The 24699-nt window shown below is 41.8% G+C and overlaps 2 protein-coding genes across 3 annotated transcripts in view; one reads left to right on the top strand and one right to left on the bottom strand.

Annotated features, from left to right (window-relative positions):
- The window catches only part of rfc4 (replication factor C (activator 1) 4), a 32073-nt gene extending 15009 nt beyond the window's left edge, over nt 1-17064 (bottom strand). The window contains exons 1-5 of the mRNA XM_044199650.1: nt 16851-17064; nt 15758-15881; nt 14777-14855; nt 11444-11523; nt 11157-11276 (exon numbers count right to left, since the gene is read on the bottom strand). Of these exons, the coding sequence (XP_044055585.1) occupies nt 11157-11276; nt 11444-11523; nt 14777-14855; nt 15758-15873 (395 nt within the window). The 5' untranslated portion in view covers nt 15874-15881; nt 16851-17064. The remainder of the gene's footprint in view (nt 1-11156; nt 11277-11443; nt 11524-14776; nt 14856-15757; nt 15882-16850) is intronic.
- Nucleotides 17065-21425: 4361 nt separating this feature from the next.
- mcf2l2 (MCF.2 cell line derived transforming sequence-like 2) overlaps nt 21426-24699 on the top strand; it is a 260332-nt gene continuing 257058 nt past the window's right edge. Inside the window, exon 1 of one of the 2 annotated variants that reach the window (XM_044199618.1) lies at nt 21426-21549. In XM_044199618.1, coding sequence (XP_044055553.1) covers nt 21471-21549 — 79 coding nt within the window. In that variant the 5' untranslated portion in view covers nt 21426-21470. The remainder of the gene's footprint in view (nt 21550-24699) is intronic. The other variant, XM_044199611.1, reaches the window with a different exon arrangement.

The following is a 24699-nucleotide window of genomic DNA, read 5'->3' as shown; positions in this document are numbered from 1 at the left end:
AGGCTGGGACCAAGGCTGATGAGGAAGGGGAAGAGGACGAGGAAGGAATGACGCTTGTTTCAAATGTGGCAAAATGGGACATTGGGCAAAAGATTGCCCCAAGAATCACGAGCAGGCTGACTGACTAGACGGGGTGTCGACGCCAGGTCGGGAAGGAGCTGGCTTGAATACTGAACTGGAGACGACAGAGCATTCTTCACATCAGTTACGTAAGAGCACCCACACTGACACAAAAGAGCATGTGAACACACAACAGAGAGACAACTGCCTGCATCAGACACCGCCACACATACAGACATTGATAAGTGAGACTATCTCTTACTTTGAGCACATACAAGCCACTGATGACAAAGCCCCAGCAGAGATATACACCGAATATACACATGATGCATACAAACGCATGCCTGAACACACAATTAATGTTGCTGGAAAAGAATTTGTTTTTCTTGTGGATTCTGGTGCGTCTCATTTCAGAATTTGCAGTCCTTCCAAAGATGAGTGGCAGATTTGTGAGGACAGTAGGAGTTTCAGGAACACCCCTGGTGGAAAGGTACACACCATTATCATGCAGTGAAGAAATTGAGAAACACTTTAAACATTCATTCTTGTTATCTAAACGATGCCCGATCAATATTATCAGAAGAGATATGATGATAAAATTAGGAATTATCCTGATTTCCACTCCCGAAAGCATCATTGTAGCCAGAATTTCTGACACTGCATCACAATATGTGAAACACAGTAGCAGGGAGCTGATGTACTCTTATCAATGGAAGCTGCCTCACACAGCTGCTGGCTCTGTAGATAACACTCTGATTACTGAGGTCAAAGCTCTCTTTCTAGACAACTATACACGAATAGACATCAAGTCGCCACAAGAGTTACACTGCACATCACATGTACATCTTGGGGTGGATAAACATTTTGAGGACACATGGTTCAGGCAAGACAAAGAGAGAACTACACTAAAGCTGACCTGGTTGTACTGGAATGATAAAAAATGCACTCAGTAGCTTTCAATGATCCACTTTGTAAAGCTTTATTTCAGGTCCCTAACACATATCCTCATGTCCCCCTGGTCAAAGTAAAGCAGGATACATGGGAATGCTTGGGCCCTTGGACTAGATGTTGTGAGGAAGCTGCTGGTTGGGTAAAGACATCAGACTCAGGTTTGGATTTTCGCAACCAACTTCAGGTATTCCGGAAAAGATTTTCAACTATAGCAACAGGGGTAAGAAGCACTGAGCTCATTCCAGATTCAGAGTTTTTAATGGTCAGTTTGGTAACATCAGATGATGAAATAAGTCATGACAAAAATATTTTTGTGAAAGATGTCTCAGAAATTCCTGAGTTAAATCAGGTACCATCCTGCTTGTGGGCACAAGACAAGTATGATGTAGGATTAATCAGATGCTGAGCCTGTAGTAATCACACCAAAATCTTCATACAGCCTGTGTCAGAATCAATATCCTTTGAAGAAGGAAGCTGTTGACAGTATTAAACCGGTGTTTGATTCTCTTTTAAATGCGCAAAAAAACACCGGAGAGCCACAACATTGGAGATTCGTGCAGGACTTGCAGGCGGTAAATGCAGCAGTACATGACCTCAAGTACACCCATGAGCACCCAATGTTCCCAACCCACACACAATACTCTCACAGGTGCCACCTGGGAGTAAGTGGTTTTCAGTTGTTGACGTGGCTAACGCTTTTTTCAGCATCCCAGTGGATGCTGACAGCCAGGTTGCTGACAGTTTGCGTTCTCTTTTGAAGGTAAGAGTTTTACATTCACCAGACTTGTCCAAGGGTATTCGGAGAGTCTTGGAATCTTTAAAGATGCGTTAAAAATAATTTGGAAACGTTAAAATTGACAGAAGGAAGTGCGCTCCTACAATATGTAGATGACCTTATGATCTGTTCAAAAACAAGAGAAGCTTGTGTAAAAGACACTAGCTCTGCTCAATCACCTTGCAGAAAATGGCCACAAAGCTAGCTTGTCCAAGCTGCAGTTTGTGTCTGAAAAGGTCACATTCCTGGGTCATGTGATCTCAGCTGAGGGGAAGTCCCTATCACCCAAAAGAACCCAGGCAATTCAGCTCATCCCAAAGGTCTCCCTGACAGTAACAGACCTTTCACACAGACTGTTGTCGAGAGGGGTGGGTTCCTGACTTCTGTGCTACTACAAGAACATGGGGGGAGACTGAGACCAGTGGGCTACTTTTGCAGCAAGCTTGACTCTGTAGCAGCTGGGCTGCCAAATTGTCTGAAGGCTGTGGCGGCTGCAGAGAAAGCTGTTATAGCCTCACGTGACATTGTGGGTTATGCTGATCTGACACTGTTGGTTCCACATGCGGTCTCAATGATATTGCTTGAACAGAAAACATCACATCTCTCAACAGCCAGGTGGTTAAGATACAACACCATATTGTTTGAAATGCCTAATATCACTGTTAAGAGATGTGCTTAACCCAGCAACTCCCCTCCCTACAGCAGACGGTGAACCTCACGATTGTGTGGCAGTGATAACAGAGACTTGCTCCCCCAGACGAGATCTGCAGGAAACACCATTGATCAATCAAGTTTGTTGATGGTTCAGCATCACGAGATCCACCAACTGGTAAAAATCTTGCAGGGTTTGCAGTAACAACATTGTATGAAACAATTCTGGCTAAACCACTCCCATCAAATTACTCAGCACAGGCAGCAGAGTTAGTTGCGTTGATGGAAGCATGTAAATGTGCTAATGACCAAACTGTGAACATTTTCACAGATAGCAGATATGCATGGGGAGTGGCGCATGACTTTGGAAAACTCTGGGCAAACAGAAACTTCCTTACACAGGCAAACCTATTGCACATCACACACTGGTTGCTGAACTCTTGGATGCTGTGCTGTTGCCTAAACAGATTGCCATTTGTAAATGTGAAGCACACACTAACAACCTTGATCCTATCTCACAGGGGAATGCCAGAGCGGATAAGGCAGCAAAAGCCGCTGCCAAACAAACACCGACCACTCAATGTGTTGCGTTAACTAATGAACCTCTGACACCTACAGCTGATCTGCAGGAACTGCAGACAAGAGCAATGGCAGAGGAAAAAGCAGTGTGGCAAAAGGCAGGCTGCACTATCACAGACAAAGTGTAGTAACCCTAACCCTAACCCTGGTGAAAGGCAGGCTGCACAACCACAGAGTGTGGACCAAGTGGCAGACCATGCTTACCGAATTATCTGTTCCATTATTATGCTGTGTTGACCCATGGGCATGACTATGGGTCAAAGAGGAGCATGGTGCTGGAACTGAACAGATACTAGTTCGCAAAGGGATTTAATAACTTCTCTCAAAAATTTAATTTTGCCAAAAATGCAGATGGATTTCATGGAGCTGACACCTAGTGAGGGAAAGAAATATTGTTTGGTCATTGTTGACATGTTCTCTAAATGATTAGAGGCTATCCAAACAGCCAAACAGGATTCAGCAGCAGTAGCAAAGAGTCTTATATGAGATATCGTCCCACGCTGGGGTATTCCAGATAAGCTCTCCAGTGATAATGGTACACCTTTCATGAGTGCAGCATTGAAGAGTGTAGGAGAGTATCTTGGTAATGATTTAAAACATCATTGTGCTTATCACCCAGCCAGCACAGGAGCTGTGGAGAGGGAGAACAGTTCTCTGAAAAACAAGCTTGCTAAGTGTTGTGATGATACAGGGTTGCCCTGGACAAAAGCACTGCCCATTGTTCTGATTAAACACTGGTATTGCATGCACTGCATGACTTGGAGCCTCGTGATTGGACTGTGGTGAAGGATTTCAGATGAAAGAACTGGCGGGCTCGCAGGTGAAATGGTCCCTACCAGATATTGCTCACCACTGAAACAGCTGTAGAGGTGGCAGAGAGAGCTACGTGGACGCACGCCACCCAATGCAAATGAGTACCCGAGCTGGGGCCAGCAGCCAATCTCCAGACAAGTGAGATCGAGATCAGTGAGTGAACTGAACCTTCCTCCCCTTGTGCATTCAGAGGGTATTGGAGGGGTGTGGCGGTCCCGTGGGGGAGTTTCTCTGAGCACAGAAATTCCACTGGGACCACCTAGAACCGCTACCCTCCCGAACCAACATCACGGGCACACTGATTAGGGGGTAGGCAGAGGTGACACAACTGATAAGATGACACTTGAGACCAGCGAAAGATGGCGATGGAGGGGTGACGGACCGAGAGGCCACGGAGACGGGGTGCTGCTCGCTGTCATCATTGTCCTGTCATCAGTCTCACTAATGGAAACATTCGAATCACAACTAATCCTAGAAGGAGGAGGGGTCAAAAGGGAGGTGGCATCCATCTTCCCCAACATCCCAGCTTAGCTGTAAGACAACGCATGGTATGCAACTATGCTGACTATTGCCAGAAAAGTGACTAACCAGAGCTGCTACGCCTGTGTGCAGCTCCCCCATGGGGTAGGGGATTCCATCCCAGTGAAACCCAGGCCATTAAATGTCTCTGAGACCCTAGGAGTCATGGTGGCATTCCCCAGGGGGGTTACTCCAGGACAGAACAGTGAGAGACATGGGAGCTGCACTCAAGCTATGTAACATCAGCATCACCAACTAAGACAGCTCCACAGCAAGGTTTTGGAACAAATAACCCAGCAAGGGATTCATTGGCCCATCATGACTACCAATCCAACATCCCAGGCCGGTATGGATGGATTCATCAGACAGTGCTACACATCTAGAGATCACTTCCTGAGGACTTCAGCATGCAGACAGACTGTCACTACAACATGCAGCACCGAGTGGAACAAGGGAGCCCGAAGCAAATGCAGGGGACCTCAGCCATACATCACTCTGCTGGATCTGACTCCACCAGCTTACACCGCCCAGGAAGCGACAATTTCATCGTCCTGATGCCTACGGAGGATGGATTTGGATCCCTAAGAGAGCACGTGTGGGTATGTGGATAACAAGTTTATCAATCCCTCAGACCAGGGTGGTGTGGCACCTGCTACCTTGCTAAGCTGATAACATCTGTGAACATTCTACCCACCATCACTCATTTTCACACCCACTATGCTCACTATTACCACACAGAGCACGGCGATCCACTACGAGTGTCACCAGGGGAGAAAGGAATCAGTGGCGCCCTCCCCTGGTGGAGGACTGCGAATAATGCATACAAGATAGACCACCTGGCCATAGATCTTGAGAACTTGACGGCACTGGTAGAGGTAGGGTTTTCCACTCTCACTCCTACCATGCAGGGGATCAAAAACGTGGCCCTGCAGAACAGGATGGCTTTGGACTTGATGCTGGCTAGTCAAGGAGGAGTTTGTCATATTATTGGGACTGATTGCTGCACCTATGTTCCAGATATCACAGACAATATGACTCATGTTGTTTCCCACCTGAACGACTACTGCATGAGGAGAAAAGCCTAGACTCCCAGAGTGTGGTAGGATGGGACATGTGGTCATGGCTGACTATGGGAGGATGGAAGAATGTGTTGATGAAAATCTTGGCACCCGTGCTCCTAGTTATTGTGCTCTTCCTCCTTTTGACCTGCTGTGTAATTCCCTGCTTTAGATCAATGATTGCTACAGCAATTAAATCATCTATGGGTCAGTATATGAATATGCCAATAGAAACATCCAACTCTGTTGAATGGATTCCACCGTTTGACAATGAGATGATTTGAGGAGAATAAAATTGTGTATGTAACCACACTGGATTTTGAAGTATGATGCGAATTTAGAATAAAATGCTCATGCATGCTCATAAATTACTGCTAGAGCTATTTACCTAATGGTTACAGTTATTATAATAATAATAATAATAGTTCTGTTGATTCACACATGCTTATCGTTTATAACTTTGTTCTTTGGTTTAGTCTCATTACATTTTTTGCTCATTTCTCTTTGCATACAGTTATAATTGTTAACAGTTAGAATTGATATTTGCTTCATGAGCTAAATGATAAGGACATGTGGGGTTTTTCTTCCCCTGACACTTGAGGTTTCCCCCACTTGTCTGGTTGTTTGATTTTTCTTTTCCTATTTAACGTTTGTTCTTAATTATTTTCATTAGCATTTTTTAAGATGATTTTTATGCTAAAAAGGGAGGAATTGTAATGGCAAGAACAAACGGACTCTCTGATATAATAACATACAGATACTATACATAATTGTTTGATGTCAATACTTGATCTGTGTATGATTGTTTGGACTGCGTAATGAGATAATGATAAGGATGACATGGAACTACAAAATATCCTAGTGATTGTTATGTCCAGACTTCAGGGACACTCTTCTTCCCAGGTTGAGGAGCCTGACCCTGAAGACTGGATAAATAACTGATGCTCTTTTTCCTCTGTACTCATTCAGAGCAGATTATACTGCATGTTTTTGCTGCTGTGAGTCTGTCTGCAGACGCTTGAAGTAAACCTACAGAAAGACAAGTGATTGCCTTGAGTGTTTCTTTATTCTGAAGAAATTGCCACTACAATCTAAAACTATTGATCCCAACACTGAGGGTTTTTCAATTCAATTTTATTTATATAGTGCCACTTCATAAGAGAAGTTATCTCATTGCACTTTTCCTATTGAGCAGGTCTAGACCATACTCTTAATAATATTATTTACAGAGACCCAACAAATCTCACCATGAGCAAGCATTTGGCGACAGTGGCAAGAGAGGGAGAGGGAGGTTTTGGGGGCGGGGCGGCACAATGCAAATACCACCTTTTTTTTTTTTTAATAATAGTAATGTAATTGTAGTGGTAATATTAATAAATTATTATTAATAGGAGGTGAGAGAAGATGTCGAGTTAGTAACATGCAGTAATGCCATAAATATGCATACAGATGGAGAGGGAGAAATAGAGAAAGGAGAAAGGAGAGAGGAAAGAGGTGCATCATGGGAAGTCTCCCGACAGTCTAGGCCTATAGCAGCATAACTAAGGGATGGTTCAGGGCTCACCCAAGCCAGCCCTAAATATAAGCTTTATCGAAGAGGAAAGTCTTAAGCTTACTCTTAAATGTGGCGATGGTGTCTGCCTCCCAAACCCAAACTGAGATCTGATTCCACAGGAGAGGAGCTTGATAACTGAAGGCTCTGGCTCCCATTCTACTTTTGGAAACTCTAGGAACCACATGTAACCCTGCATTCTGGGAGCGCAGAGTTCTAGTCGGGTAATATGGTATTATGAGTTCTTTAAGATATAATGGTGCCTGACCATTAAGAGCTCTGTAGGTGAGGAAAAGGATTTTAAATGCTATTCTGGATTTTACAGGGAGCCAGTGCAGAGAAGCTAATATTGGAGAAATATGATCTCTTTTTCTTGTCAGTACATATGCCGCAGCATTCTGGATCAACTGGAGAGTCTTAAGGGACTTATTTAGGCAGCCTGATAATAAGGAATTGCAATAGTCCAACCTAGAAGTAACAAATGCATGCACTAGTTTTTCGGCATCATTTTGACACAGGATGTGCCCGATTTTTGCAATGTTGCATGGGTGAAAGAAGGCAGTCCTTTGAAGTTTGTTTCATGTGGGAGTTAAAGGATAAGTAGAGTAACTACATCTTTAGATAATGTGTCTCGGAGGTGTTTTAACTTCAGTTTTGTCTGAGTTTAACATCAGAAAATTGCAGGTCATCCAGGTCTTTGTTCTTAATGCTTGAAGTTTAGCTAACTGGTTAGTTTCATCTGGCTTGATCGATAGATATAATTGGGTATCATCCGCATAACAATGAAAGTTTATGAAGTGTTTCCTCATAATATTGCCTAGAGGAAGCATATCTAAGGTGAATAGAATTGGTCCAAGCACAGAATCTTGTGGAACTCCATGACTAACTCTGGCGTGCAAGGAGGACTCACCGTTAACATGTACAACCTAGATTGATAAACCAGCTTAGTGCAGTTCCTTTAATGCCAATTACATGTTCCACTCTCTGTAATAGGATGTGATGGTCAATGGTGTCAAATGCAGCACTAAGATCTAACAAGACAAGTACAGAGACAAGTCCATTGTCTGATGCAATTAAAAGGTCATTTGTAATTTTCACTAGTGCTGTCTCTGTGCTATGACCCACTCTAAATCCTGACTGAAAATCCTCAAATAAACTATTGTTATTTAGAAAGTCCCACAACTGATTGGTGACTGCTTTCTCAAGGATCTGAGAGAGAAAGGGAAGGTTAGATATACAGTGGGGCAAAAAAGTATTTAGTCAGCCACCAACTGTGCAAGTTCTCCCACTTAAAAAGATGAGAGAGACCTGTAATTTTCATCATAGGTACACTTCAACTATGAGAGTCAGAATGGGGGGAAAGAATCCAGGGAATCACATTGTAGGATTTTTAATGAATTAATTGGTAAATTCCTCGGTAAAATAAGTATTTGGTCACCTACAAACAAGCAAGATTTCTGGCTCTCACAGACCTGTAACTTCTTCTTTAAGAGGCTCCTCTGTCCTCCACTTGTTACCTGTATTAATGGCACCTGTTTGAACTTGTTATCAGTATAATAGACACCTGTCCACAACCGTCACACTCCAAACTCCACTATGGCCAAGACCAAAGAGCTGTCGAAGTACACCAGAAACAAAATGGTAGACCTGCAGCAGGCTGGGAAGACTGAATCTGCAATAGGTAAGCAGCTTGGTGTGAAGAAATCAACTGTGGGATCAAGTATTAGAAAATGGAAGACATACAAGACCACTGATAATCTCCCTCGATCTGGGGCTCCACGCAAGATCTCACCCCGTGGGGTCAAAATTATCACAAGAATGGTGAGCAAAAATCCCAGAACCACACGGGGGGACCTAGTGAATGACCTGCAGAGAGCTGGGACCAAAGTAACAAAGGCTACCATCAGTAGCACACTATGCCGCCAGGGACTCAAATCCTGCAGTGCCAGACGTGTCCCCCTGCTTAAGCCAGTACATGTCCAGGCCCGTCTGAAGTTTGCTAGAGAGCATTTGGATGATCCAGAAGAGGATTGGGAGAATGTCATGAAACCAAAATAGAACTTTTTGGTAAAAACTCAACTTGTCATGTTTGGAGGAGAAAGAATGCTGAGTTACTTCCAAAGAACACCATACCTACTGTGAAGCATGGGGGTGGAAACATCATGCTTTGGGGCTGTTTTTCTGTAAAGGGACCAGGGCGACTGATCCGTGTAAAGGAAAGAATGAATGGGGCCATGTATCATGAGATTTTGAGTGAAAACCTCCTTCCATCAGCAAGGGCATTGAAGATGAAACGTGGCTGGGTCTTTCAGCATGACAATGATCCCAAACACACCGCCCGGGCAACGAAGGAGTGGCTTCGTAAAAAGCATTTCAAGGTCGTGGAGTGGCCTAGCCAGTCTCCAGATCTCAACCCCCTAGAAAATCTTTGGAGGGAGTTGAAAGTCCGTGTTGCCCAGCGACAGCCCCAAAACATCACTGCTCTAGAGGAGATCTGCATGGAGGAATGGGCCAAAATACCAGCAACACTGTGTGAAAACCTTGTGAAGACTTACAGAAAACGTTTGAGCTCTGTCATTGCCAACAGAGGGTATATAACAAAGTATTGAGATGAACTTTTGTTATTGACCAAATACTTATTTTCCACCATGATTTGCAAATAAATTCTTTAAAAATCAGACATGATCAGATGTGATTTTCTGGATTCTTTCCCCCCATTCTGACTCTCATAGTTGAAGCGTACCTATGATGAACATTACAGGCCTCTCTCATCTTTTTAAGTGGGAGAACTTGCACAATTGGTGGCTGACTAAATACTTTTTTGCCCCACTGTAGGTCTATATTTTGCTAAGACTCTCTGTCAGCCTGGCTACAGTGCTGAAAAAAGACCTGGGGTTTGTTTTTATTTTCCTCTATTAAGGATGAGTAAGCTGCTCTGGTATTACGGAGGGCCTTCCTGTATGTTAAGACTAGCTTGCCAAACTAAACAAGATTCTTCCCGGTTGTTGGAACACCATTTCCTTTCAAGTTTTCATGATGTTTGCTTTAATTTGCAGGTTTGGGGGTTATACCATGGAGCTAACCTACTTTGTTTTATTATCTTCTTTTTTAGAGGGACGATAGAATTCAGTGTCGTTTGCAGTGAGCCTGCAGCACTATCAACCAGATGGTCAATTTGGGAGGGGCTGCAATTTACATAGGAGTCCTCTGTTATATTGAGACATAACATTGAATTAAATGCAGATGGGATCGCTTCCTTGAATTTAGCCACAGCACTATCAGATAGACATCTAGAGTAGGAGTTTTTGCCTAATGGCGTGTAGTCCAGTAATATCAGTTCAAAAGTTATTAATAATTATTAATAATGAAGGATTCTGTGGAAAGACTATTAAATGTTCAATTTCAATGCCGTATACCAGAACAAGGTCAAGGGTGTGGTTAAAACAGTGAGTGGCTTCATGTACACTCTGACAAAAGCCAATCGAATCTAATAATGAGATAAACGCAGTACTATCGTTTTCAATGTCCACATGAATATTGAAATCACCTACAATAATTACTTTATCTGTTCAAGGACTAAACTTGATAAAAACTCTGAGAATCCAGATAAAAATTCAGAATAAGGACCAAGAGCGCGGTACACTATAACAAATAGAATTGGCTGTCGTGTTTTCCAGGTCGGGTGTGAAAGACTAAGAACAAGGCTTTCGAATGAGTTATAATTTAGTTTAGGTTTAGGGTTGATTAATAGGCCTGAGTCAAAGATGGCTGCAACTCCACCTCCTCGGCCAGTGCCTCGAGGAATGTGAGTATTAATATGACTGGGCGGAGGGGGTTAATTTAGGCTAACATACTCTTTATGACCCAGCCAGGTTTCAGTAAGACAAAATAAGTGGGATTAGCGAGAAAGTTGTTAAAAGACGCTTGAGCAGAACTAGTGTACATTTAAATGTATAGCAGATAGTTTGTCACTATAATGAAGAATCGAACTAAATTAACTGTGATGAGCTAGAGCAGCAAAAATACGCTACTAGTAAAACACAAACACTGGTGACCGGAAATGAGACAATATGCTTACGTCAGAGTGATGTTGAATAATTTTTTCAAAAAAATGAGGGTTTTGAAGTTCACATGGTTGTTACAGCGCAACTATCACGAAAATTGCCCTATACCTATGGTACAATCAATTCTGACTCACTCTTGGCGAGTCCCAGCTACGATGAGCTGAGCAAAGTTCTTGACCTTCTCTCTGACGACCTGGATGCCTCGTTCATCAGAGGCGTTGAGCTCCAGCACCCTCTGTCTGTACAGCTCTGGACTGGAGGAGAGACAGTGAAGGATGACAAGATTCATACAACAGGAAAATCCATAAGCAGAAAACAGGTGAATGATCAAACAAAAAAAGGTATATGACAGAACGTTCTGGAAATGCAAAGAGCTGAAATTTCTGTTTCTTATCCACAACACCATTAACAGTTCACTCACCCATAAAGTTCTCTGGCAGCAGCTAAGATGGTGGAGGTCTTTCCTGTTCCAGGAGGGCCATAGAAAAGCAAGTTGGGAAGCTGCAATTAAAAACACAAAAACAACTGAGACTATGTCTTCCTGGCTTGGTAAGACAACACAGAAAGACTGATTTAGCTGATGTTTGTCTTTGTTTGTGTACTGTTTTTGTAAGTCACGATAATTACTTTATCGACTTATAGAGGTCAGCAAAAATTATCAAGGTCATGTCCATATATCATACAATATTGCCCGTTGTGTTTACATGCGTGTGTCCAGCTTAAAAGTTCAGTGCTCTTTGAAATGGTGAACTTGCATTATTATGCTATTATATTATCATTACATCAGTGGCATAAAATGGTCTAGTCATCATGACAGGCTTCCAACTCCTCCGAGCGGACAGTGTAATGGAACTATTGAGAAAAACAAACTAAAAATACACTGGACCATTGCTATACCATATTAAAGATCGGTTTATCACTCTGTCCCCCGTGCAGCTCTTGGACTCTGATCACTGTCTGATTCATCTTCTCCCCACTTACAGGCAGAAACTAAAATCTACTAAGCCAGTGGTAAAGACTGTGAGGAGATGGGCCAGTGAGGCTAAGCTGGAATGACAAGTCTGCTTTGACAGCACTGATTGGAGTGTTTCTGATGCTGCAGCTACAGACCTAGAGGAACACACTAACATATCAGCTTTTGGAAGGACGTGTGTGTGTTGACTAAAACATTCTGCACATGCAACAACAACAACAACAACAACAACAACAAAACCTGGTTTACAGCTAAACTCAGGCAGCTTTGTCAGGCAAAGGAGGAGGCCTACAGACATGGGGACAGAATCCTGTACAACCAGGAGATCAGAGTAGCAAAGAGAAGCAAACAGGACCCGGACAATCAGCACTGGCGCACCCCAGAGATGCGTGCTCTCCCACTGCTCTTCTCCCTCTACACCAGTCTGTTAAACTGTGAAGATGACAGTGGACTTCAGGAGGAGACCCCCAACATTGCTCCCCATCACCATACTCAACAGCACTGTGTCTGCTGTCGAAGCTTTAAAATCTCCCGTTTTGGCAAGTAAAATCTTGTTACTGAAAGTGCAATAAAAGCTTTGTTAGCAAAAAGCTAATAAGAGTAGTTTATCACTATGACTAGTATTTAAAATATTTTTATATGATCTGCTTAATGAGGTAACTTAAGCATAGTGTTAACCGTTCCTGTTGCAGCTTTCAGACCATGGTCGGAAAGTACATAGAAGGCTTTGTTTTCCTCCAGGGCTGAAGTTGATGCTAACCTTGGGGCTAAACACCTTCACTTTTACCCAGCAGCTCGGAAGCAAGGCACGGGAACGTCTTGGGTATTGTGGTGCTGCAGCGTTTATTATATATGGGCAAACTATAACCTACACTGTACATTTGCTGCCACTAGACAACATCACTGCTAACCTTTCCCTCTGTTCCTATCATCAACACCTGTCTGCTCTGAGTGTAGTCACCGTCACTCTCAACCACACACTCACTACGCACTGCCCTGTTCCTTTAAAAGGAGCCACGCTACTCTTATAACAAATAGGGAGAAAAAATAAAGAAAGAGTATGTGAGGTCGGGCTGTGAATGGGCTCAAATGTGCTCCCCCCCCCAAAAAAACAACGATCATATCAACAATTGATCATATAGTCGTCATATGCCAATTTTGTAGACATCGCCTAACCCTAGAGCATGTACTTCCTGCACAAACTCAGGAAGTTCAACCTGCCTCAGGAGCAGGGCTGGGTTTAAAAAACAACAACAAAAGAAAAAAAAAACGATTTTCCAATTAAAATCAGTCTTCATTTGAATTATCTGATATCGATTCATAAAATCCGAAATCGATCTTTTAATATATGTCTCTTCCCGTGGATGCATGAAGTTTTAATCCTGTTAGGGCTTGTGTCCATAAAGCCTAGCGTTTTTTTCTGGCATAGAAACGCTGGCAGGGTGCTGGAGTGAAGCACTTGTGCAGTGAAAGAGAAAAACGCTGCCGGGGGTTTTGTTTCTATGACAAGCAGATTGACATTAGCTCGATAGCTAAAAAGAGAAAAAAAAAACCCACCCAGGTCAGAAAGTGGTGTTTACCCGAGGCTAGGATGTAACCGGTTTCCCCTGAGCTGTAGTGGGACCCCAGCCACCAGTGTTAGTTGCTCCTCTCCAGGAGAAGTTTTCTCCAGCCGCGAAGTGCAGTGAGTTGGGTTCTGTGGATTGGAAGGCGTACCAAGGGTGCAATACTGGAATACTTGGGGAAACTTTACAGATTTGGCTGCTTTCATGTGTTGTGCTGCTAGCTTGAAGAACTCTTTCTTTGAGCTAAAAACAGCACAGATGCGCCAACCGTAAGGAGAAGGAAGTTCACAAACAGTGCGTATAAATGTTGATACATAATCACGTGGTATTAAAGTGTGAATAACACTAAAAGTCTACAACATATTATGCTAACTTACATGTATCATGGAGGTTTTGTGAGTCGAGTGAAAATCTGCCATTCAGGTATACAGGTTTCTGGGCTTACCTGAGTGAGCAGTCATCAAACAATCTACGTCTAACAATCTATCTTTTTTTCTTTTAACACAGAAATATCAGCATAACATTTAGAAATACTTGATGATTAAGGGACATTATTTCAACCTTAAATATCGAGTTGTTTTTCTTAATATCTATATATTTATTTATAGGCCTAATATAATGGTTGGGGAAACACTGAGGCATCTGAGTGGAAATCAGCTCTGTTATAGGTGATTTAAATGGTCAATTCTTGATGTAAACATTAATATTTTTAATAATGCACCAGGTTGGAGAATAGAGCATACCGGTTAGATTATTAGATGTCTATAAAGTCAGCTTTACAAAAGGTGGTATATAAATTAGCTCATTATTATTATTGGAACAACTTCCAGGCCACACATTTCAGAGCCACATATCACATATAACATGTGCACATAAAACTGAAACCATCTGCATGACTTGAAATGTTATTTTGGGTGGCGGGGGGTTGTGTGGTTTGGGTGAACTAACTCTTTAAATTTTAAAGCACTGTGATTTTCATGTAGTAGGAAAGTGGAATGCACGTTCATTAAGATGTATGGTCTGACAACTCTGATCATCTATATACTGTAATTAGTTTGCAGCTACAGTGTTAAGGTTACTGAAAAATCAGAATAGGTCATTACAGCTCTATAAATAACATTTTTTTTACTGGATGATACTTAAAATTCGCACCTGGCCACAGGGGTGGCTGTAAAATAATGACACGTAAAAGCTATCATAAGAGCCTGATACTTACATCTGCTCCTTCCAGAGATTTCTTCAGCACTGCTACCACCTCATCCTGAAAGGCCACCTCATCAACACACTTCGGCCTGCTGGAATATGCAAAAACACACCCTGTTAATATGTATTTAACATGCTGAGATTGTAGTTAAAGTTGTTGTTGTTGTTGTACTGGACTACATTATATTGAAAGGTGTAATTTTTTCTCAATATAATGCAGTCCAGTACAACACCACCCCTAACTATGACCTCTGTGCTAAAACATAACTGAATTACCCCTGTACAACAGTGTCATAAAACAGGCTTTATGGCAGAACAGTTGTATTGGATTGCATTAGACTGTACAGGTGTACCTAATAAAGTGGATACTGACATTAACCTCTGGTACTTAAAGCAGAAGTAGGGCTGGGCGATATATCAAATAAATTCCATTAATTTGAATTTTTGTTGTTGGACAATGTGTAAAAATGTCTACATTTATGAACTGAGTTCATATAAAATGCACAAAAAGGATTTTTCTTTTTTAAATAGCATAGATGATAGTTGGCTACAGTAGCTGTCTTGAGTCACAACAATCCTATAAACTGGGATATATGCACACATGTTACAGTTTACGGGATTATCGTGGTTCAGGTGTCTGCTGACTCCAGGTGTTTAGCTGGCTTTGGCTATCTTGTAGTGAATTTAACAGTCAGATTTACAAGAGGGACAGATGAAAAAAGACTACACACTGTGCAGAACTCTAAAGTTATAAAAAATCTGATGTTTCAATCATGTTTTTGCTTTCCTGCATTTTGCTAGGGAAAAAAATAAATTCAAATTGTGAATCGTCCCCAAGCTTGAAAAGAAAATTTGATTTTATTTTCATATCACACAGCCCTAGGGAGAAGTTTGCTATAAACGATTCTTCTGTACCCAGTGCCAGTGGTAGATTCAGGCTACAGAGGTAGAAAAAGACATACTGTACAGTACACCTTTGGGGTTTTACACTTACTATTTTTCTACCCAAGGAATAGCCTTGGCTTTCTTCTCTGTACTGGGCCCTGCTGCTGCCTTGTCTTTCTGAGGTCTGGTAGTCTGAACAGTTACTCCTTTCAAAAAGGCCTGCATGACTCCTCCTGATTTTGGTAAAAGTAGCAGAAACACCCAAAGATAAACAAACATACAGATGCAGAAACAGACACACACATTAGATAAATATTACCTAAAAGCTAAGTTGCAGCACAAAACTTCACTTGAATAAGGTACAGCATGTCTGTAACATCAGATGGTCAAACTATTGTACCACCTGGGACTAAACAATACCCCTGCTGCACTCATGACGCTCATGTGCGAATATTGCAAACTTCTGATAATAAGTTAATCTGTCAAAGTGATTCAACTAACATGAGAAGCTGAGAATATATACCAACTTTGTGATAAACACCATTCTGCATTGCATAGAATGTGAATATGAGACGTGGTATGCAAGTGCCAAACTCCATTTAAAAATTTGAAAAAGCGTCGCATGTCGCCAAATTATCCCTTTTCCCAGTTTCGTACAATACAATCTCACCTTGTATGTTGTTTGGCACTACAAGATCAAAACTCAAAATTGTAAGGTTTGTTTGATGCAGTTCGATTGTCAGACATCAACAAACTTAAGTTTACTATAGATCGTCTGCATAGTAGGGTTAGTGGTTGATATCGAACAATAACGGAGTGAAAAATTATTTCACGGTCACTTTCTCTTAAGTGTGTAGCCATGTTAGATGTGAGAAGAATGACAATGAAATAAAAAAATTCTGAACTATGTTTGGCAGTACTAACGTTACCTTTCAATACGGAGAATGAATGTTGTTGTGGTTAAATCGCATATGCTAAAATGGCAGTATGTACCGTTGTCATTTAGCATTAAAAATGACAGTTATTTACACAAGATATCTTAGTTGCAATGGAATAAATTATAGCTAGCGTTACATATAATAGTAACTAACACGCTAACAACAATTAGCTAGCTAAGTTGGCCCGTGCTGGCCTGTTTACTATTAGCTAATAGTATTAGCCAATTGTTAGCTGTTGATTCTGAAGATATATAAAGTTGATACCTATATCAACCGCTGTTAAAACAAACTCTCACAAAATCCCACAGGTGCCGAAACCTAACAACGATGTTGCTTCTGATAACTGGTTGTCTCAGCGTCTGGTAGAATCCAGTTGTTGACATGTGTAACAGCAGAAGTGCCTTCCCGCTCACGAATTGAGTGGGACCTGGATGCAGACACAATGGCGGATCTCCGCAAGCGGAATCTCCGTACTCAACAGCGGAAGTTGGTCTTCTTCGTGTAGTTTTTGCGTGAACGTCTATATTGCGCATGTGCTTGCGTAGTCCACTTGTGGCCGAAATTGGAAAAAGACGAAACACAACAACTTTATTCACTGATTCAGGTGAAATCTGATCATATTTTATGGAGCAAAAATGTTCTGGTTTTCTCTCTGTCCTCCGGCTACTCTGCCTGTAATTAGCAGTGCAGCTAACGTAGCCGTCCGAGCTGACTGCTAGGTGGTTATTTACAGATGGTTCAAAAGACCCTGAGACTAGACTACAGGAGCTGCAGTGTTCATACCACAATGTGAAGTAGCTTTTAAGAAAAGAACTACAGATCGCTTATCAGTATATACAGTTGAGCTCCTAGCTATTTTGATAGCTTTGCAATGGTTAGAAGAAAACAACAAAAATAATGCACTAATTGAATATGATAGTTGGGGAGCACTCACAAATATGAAATCTGTGAAATCAAGCAGACAAGACCTTTTTGAAATTCATCATTTAATATACAGACTGCACAATAAAGGTCTGACGGTTTGCTTCGTTTGGGTCCCTGCTCAGATGATGTAGAGTACATGGAAATGAGGATGCTGATATACTGGCCAACCAATCACTCAAATCACTCATAGACAAATGCAAAACATATGGCAAGAATACTGGAACATAAACGATACAGGAAGACATCTTTATAATATTCAGAAACAGGTTGGGTTGGGGCTGGGCAGGAATCGAAAGGAAGAAGCAGTCATTACCTGTCTTAGGATAGGACATACACTTAATAAGACTTCATAAAATAGGTAAACATCCAGTGTGTAGGGCCTATGAGGAGGAAAGGAAGGTACTGACATCAGTATTAAAGAAAGCTAAACTAAGTTTCACCATAGGGAACATACTTGGAGATGTGGCACGGGTGAATATACAACCACCTAATTAAATACCTGAAGGAAACAGGATTAAAGGAGAGAATTTAAGTCTTTTTTATTCTTTTCTATTTTTTGTCTTTTATTTGTCTGCCAATCTACTGTTTCACGCGGTTTACATGGTGACGTGTACCGGAAGACATGTTGGGCGAAAATAGAGTCAGAGAAGGAATCGGAGCGTGAAATTGGAAACGAGGACTTGAGAGGATTTGAAAATAAAAAGAAAAGGAAGAAGAGCAGTTCAAGTGAATCCAGTCAGACAATGAAGAAAGAGAAGTATCTAGTCGGGATGGTCATTGTGACACAAACAGATGGCATTTTCAAGGATCCACATTAGGTTGGAAAGTTTGTAGGAGGAAAGCTTGGAGATGTAAGATCGGTCAGGATAACAAGAAGTGGGATGGTTATCATTGACCATCATTGACCATCGTCATTGTGTATCAAAGCGTCAGAGAGATAAAGCGCTGATGATTCGTGCATTTAGAGATTATGGCAGTGTGAATTGCTTCCCACTTGGAGCAGAAATAAAAAAGAAGGGAGTAGTAGTAGTGCCACTGACAGTAGAGGTCGAGTCATTTCGGGAGGTTAAAGATGTGTGTGAGGCAAGAAAGCTGACGAGATTCAGAAAAGGGGAGAAGGAGGAACTTAGTGTGTTTGACGTTTGAGGGGGAATTGCCGGAAAGAGTGTATCTAGAATATGTGTGTTACAGGGTGAGGCCATATGAGAGAGCTCCTCTCAGATGTTTCTGCTGTCAGGAATATGGACATGTTGCTGCAGTATGCAGAGGAGGCAGAAGATGTGGGAAGGACAACTGTAATGTGGAGAAGTGCAAAGTGGAGAAAGAGCAAGCAAAGTGCCTGCACTGCGAAGAAAATCACCATACGGGATCAGCACAGTGTCCAAAAAGAATTAAGGAAGTAAAAATGAATAAGATCAGAGCAGAAAAGGGATTGTCATATGCTGAAGCTGCTAAGAGTATGGAGAGAAATGAATTAAATAAAATAAATTGTGCAGCTGAAATAAAGGGGAAGTCGGAATGGATTAATATGATGCTGGGCGCTTCAAGAAGGTTCTTGAATGTTGTGGACATATCTGGAGAGGATCTAGATGTTACATTGAGGGAAGGAGTTGCACCAACAGAAGAAGAAGAAGACTGTTTCACACTCTAGTTCAGTAGGTGCCGCCACCTAATAATGCACCTGCATGCTGGCTGCCAACCGTCAATCAAAATAAATGAAGAAGAATAACAACAACAACAACCACCACCACCACCACCACCGGGGGAGTGAGGAGGTTTTCAGGCCCAGGATGGGGGTGGGGCATTGGGCTGCAGGGGAATGCTGGCGGGGGAGTGGTGCCGGAATGGGCACCAGAACAAGATCCGGGAGAGCAGGCAACAGACCGCTAGCTGTATGGCCTGAAAACCTTCTCACTCCCTCGATGCTCCTCACTCCCAGTCCGGGCAGAGTCAGTTTATAGGACGGCTACGTTAGCTGCATGGCTAATTGGCTATGGTGATGGTCCATCAGGAAACTCCGTAAATCACTGAGAACTGAGGCAGAGCAGCCACAAGACATTAGAGGGAAAAACAGAAAACATTTTCCCCATAAAATAGAATCCAGTCTGCTCATTATTTATTTATTTATTTATATATATATGAACGACTAATGAAACACAGCCTAAGATTCACAAATTGGCTTCCCGCTCTGGCAGCCAATCAGATGCTGCGGATGCTTGAGTTGGTCCTGACCCTCCTTTCCTTGCTCATGTCTCCTCCCATCCTTTTCTTTTTATCCTTTGCTGTCTTATTTCTCCTCTCTCCATATTTTTTCATCCCCTCATTTCGTATTACTCTGCTTTGTTAGTGCACAATATTTATTTTTCCAAACTGTTGGAATGTATGACAATGATAAAAAAATAAATGAAACATCTGCATTTTTGCAAATTATTTATGAATTTGGAATTTACAAAAAAGCTAATTCACTGTAACAAGGTCAACAATGTTGCACATATGAGCACAATAGTGCTTTAATGGATGAATCAACATACTGGATACAGCACACATTGCCTAGGATTATGCTCTGCTTTGTCTGCAATGCTGCTGTTTCTGTTGTTTAAAAGCCTTCAGTAGGGCCTGTAATTGGCTGGCAGAGTGAAGATAAGTGAGTGACAGGGTGAGGCTGACTGCAGATATCTCTGGTAATGGTCGTCTCCAAGGCAATCTCCACAGTCCCAGGAGCCATTAGGCTCATGGAGAGATGCTAATGCCCCTGCGTGGCATTGTTTGCTTTAATCAAAATGTGGAGCGGGATCAGCAGAGTGGCCTCTGGTAGCACTGAATGAACCCAGGCAGCCAAAGCATGAATGATGGGTGAAGGCTATTGATTTGTTTTGTTTGAGCCCTCATGAAATAATAATGGTGAAATCAGAGATACTTAGCAAAAATATTGTCTTTTGACAAAAAAAACAATGTTGATTTAAAAATGATTTTCTGTTATTTCCCCTACCTTAAATCTAATAGAAATCGAAGAATATTTCAATTTCAGGATCAGTCAATGTTCCACTAGCTCCAATCCATGTACAGCCTAGCTCCAGACACCAGGATTTCTCATGAACTTATTAACCCCCACCCCATCTATCAAACCTCCCCTCTGTTTCTGTGTCTCTCCCTCCGCCCTGCAGGCAGGTATAGCAGCCCTCTGATTCATTTTTCTCTTTGTTACTCAGCTTATTTATTAGAGCAAACAGAGCATTATCAAAGCAGCAGCAGTGCTTCCCTAACCAAAGCCTGAGAGTGTCCCTATAAGTGGACTCACCAAAAAAAATACATATTCTCAATTCTTTCCTTTCCCCCCCACTTCCTGGGAGCATCCTTTTGGCATGTCATTTTTTTTACACTTTCCTTTTTTTCTGCTGTGAGGATTATTGTACTTTTGACTACTTTTTTGAATATGTTCGCCAGAATCATGCAAAGGACTGAATAACTGTCTGGGTGGCTGATGTTTTGACTAATGACTAATTAGATTTTTTAAACCTAATTACTTAGTCGCTGTTTTGTTCTCTGACAAATTTACAGACAATCTGGCTCTTTTCTTTAATGATTTTCTGGCTGGGTTTTCACTACCTAGCTTGCTAACTGACAGGCTGACAAACTAATCGTCTCTTTTGTTCTCTAAACATGGGCAGACTGTTTATTTTATTCACTGACTGGAAGGGTAACAAGAGGAGGTGTGGCAGCGGAGAGAGAGAGAGAGAGAGAGAGAGAGAGAGAGAGAGAGAGAGAGAGAGAGAGAGAGAGAGAGAGAGAGAGAGAGAGAGAGAGAGAGAGAGAGAGAGAGAGAGAGAGAGAGAGAGAGAGAGAGAGAGAGAGAGAGAGAGAGAGAGAGAGAGAGAGAGAGAGAGAGAGAGAGAGAGAGAGAGAGAGAGAGAGAGAGAGAGAGAGAGAGAGAGAGAGAGAGAATGTGACCCACACCCCGAGATGCTGTGCTGGCTGAGACAAGACGAGATGTCGGTCCAGGAGCTGCAACAGAGGGTGCAGTGTGTCATCACTCATGTCGGTAAGTCGTCACATTTCTCCCCTTTTTCCTCATCTTCCTCTTCATATTTCACACTTTCAGACGGTTAGAACAAGAATATCTTTTGTTTTCAAGAGTGTTTGCTTTGAGGAAAGTGTACGGGAGAGCCATCTTCTCTTGGAGTATCCCCCTGCTGTTACTTGAAGTATATGGTGGAAGATGTGATATAAGGTTGTATCTTTTTCTGGAAATCCTTGAATTGGTTGAAAACATGAAGAGAAGCAGAGCAGATGAAAGAGAGGCAGGGAATCTCCATCCTCTCATCAGTGAAGGGGGACGCTCTGCACATGGGCAGAGGAGAGCATGTCAGTATGTCATCATGATACAACAGGGGATACAGGATACAACATCCCTTTATATCCCTTCTGCCCTTTCTTTCCACCTCTCCATCATCTCCCTTCCCTCCATTTTCTTCCCTGTCCTCTCCTTCTCTCCCATTCTGCATCCGGGTCATTTCCCCAGCTGGTGGAGAAGTAGGTTAATGTGCCACGCTGGAGACTATTGCAAAGCATACTCCATCACTGCATTTCCTGCATCGCATAGTAGCCAGGGGAGGGAGGGGTAGTGGGACGGAGGAGGGCTTGTGCAGAGCGTTACTATGGAAACTGAGAAAGCTTCTACCAAGCAACCGGCCCTGAATTGATATACTGAGAGCCAGGCCCACACGGGATGCTACCAACAGTGTTTGCAGCATTGATGGCTGACTAAAGGTGTCGATTAAACTGTATATTTTTTCCCTTTCTGCATGGGGATTTGGTTGCCCCACCGTTGTCGTGCTGGTCTTGTGGCTCCTCTCAATGTCCAACAATGTCTTCCAACTAACTTCTTCAGCCGTCCTGGCTGCTCTGTCTGGCAACGTGTGTCCCGGCGGTCCGGCATTCTCCTGCATATAAAAAGCAGAGAGCATAATTAGTCAACAAGACAAAGCTGTGACAATTAGCTCTTCCTGAGGCTGCTCACCTGAGCCACGCCCTCACCTCTCCTTCTGCAGCTAACCATGCCCACCTCCACAATCACCTTTTTTCCCCCTCTCAAGATCAATTTGTATAACAAACATCAAAATCCACCTTATAGCAAACCCGATAGTTATCACCCATATCACGTCATAAATGGGGTGTGTGCGTGCATGCACATGATGTACACTTTGCGTACATGTGATGTGCGTGCACGCGTACACACCCAATTGTGACTATTACCATTACTACTTTCTTTTAAGTTTGGTGTACTGTTTACAGTACTGGTGGGCTGAGTTAAATAATATACACCCAAATCCAGAAATGGCTGTTATGAAGTACTAAAGTCATCTGTTGTAATGGTGCTAAGAGGATTTGCATGACAGCCACAACTGACTGGGTGTGGATGGAATTTATATTTTGAGACTTTGCATATTTCACTAAAATATGCAAACATTTTGCTAAGTAATTAACTGCAGGTGCCTTGAGTTACATGGGAGAACATATTTAATATCTGTGAGAAAGAGATGGGGGGGGCAAAAGGGGGGATAAAAGAACAGTAACCTGTCTTGCTAATGGATACAATATGTTGGCTTCAAGTATTAAACATCTTTTTCACAGATGTGCGGAATCAGTTGTTGACAGGACAGCAGCAGTGTCCAGTGTATTGTTGACAAGATGATATCTTAAGGTCCTTGGCGACACAGAACCTCAGAAAAAAGTACGATGAATGAGCAGCTGGTTTGTTGAGCCCAATATATTGCTCTTTGTCTGATTTATAAAAATAGTTAGAGACAGTAAAACAGGAAAAAGTCACTAAGTAATCAATTTTTTGAATAATAAATCAGTAAATGTAAGTCACATTCTGTATTTTTACATCTGTTACATTTTTATATAATATTTTACTGCAAAATTACTTTACAAAACTACAGTTTTATTTAACAAACAAATTTTAAAAATGAAATTTTATGATTTGCTTTCACAGTAAAAGTACATAACGTTATTCAGTTAAAAGCAGCTACATACATTCAGTCAACATTTTCTGTAATATAAAAAAGGAAATGTTCTTGCCATCATAGTTTACTCTTAAAAAAAAGTAGTATGTAATCTTATTTTATTAAAACAGCTACATACACTTATTAATTAACGTTCAATGGGATTTAATGGAAAGTGGCTGATGTATATTATTAACAGTTTAATGCTCAAAAAAAAAATGGAGAAACATGACAAGGAATCTTTTTTATTTTACAGCACCAATTAGTCTGGATTTACAGCAATTTGCAAAATGCATACCAAATTAACCAAACAAAACTAATTTACCCCTGGTGTCTGAAAGTAAAGAACGCTGAAAACTACTTAAAAAATCTTAAACAACTGGTTAGAGAACATTGTTGACCATGGTGAATAAACATGCCAGTGCTGATTGCTAATATTAGATAGACATGACCAGGCCATTTGTGTCAAATTATTTATGCCCATCCATCACCCCAACTTTCACACCCTTATAGTATGAATCTCACACTACTAAACTATACTGACATGAAAACACTTAATATCTGTTATCGTGTGTCAAGCAAGAAAGCAGGAATATTCAATGGAATAGGACCCAAACGCAGACTAGCAAGTAAAACTGGTGCAGATGAATAATTTATTAACAAAAGGCTTACACTGAATTGGCGAGCAAAAGCAACTCTCAGCAGGTAAGCAGTCAAAAACAGAAGGATAAGTCCAATGGTGAGCAGGCAAAATCCAAAATCCACAGACAAGATACACGAAACCAAGGTGCTGATAACAGAAATATGACGACGAACTGACATCTGAATGAAGTAAGGACACAGACTTGAATAAACTCAGGTGAGAGGAGATAACGAGACACAGGTGCAACTAATTAGGGCCGGGCAAACAATCAAAGGAAAAAACTAACAAAGACAGGAAGTGAAACAACAAGACATGAGGGAAGGAGGCTATTTCAAAATAAAACAGGAAATAACAGAACAAACCCAAAACCATGACAATATCAACATAGAAAGCCTTAACCCTTAACACAGAATAGATGCAAAGACTTGCCCATAATTATTGGCAGACGTAGTTGGTGGTCAACTTTGTTCTAATACATAACTTAACATAACTGATTGATGTTAACATGGCTTTGTTGGTGGCCCATCAATGTAGAATTTCT

This window comes from Siniperca chuatsi, linkage group LG6 (genome assembly GCF_020085105.1).
Source record: "Siniperca chuatsi isolate FFG_IHB_CAS linkage group LG6, ASM2008510v1, whole genome shotgun sequence".
NCBI lineage: Eukaryota > Metazoa > Chordata > Actinopteri > Centrarchiformes > Sinipercidae > Siniperca > Siniperca chuatsi.
Note: the sequence above shows the minus strand (reverse complement) of the source record. Positions and strands in the feature narration are given on the sequence as shown.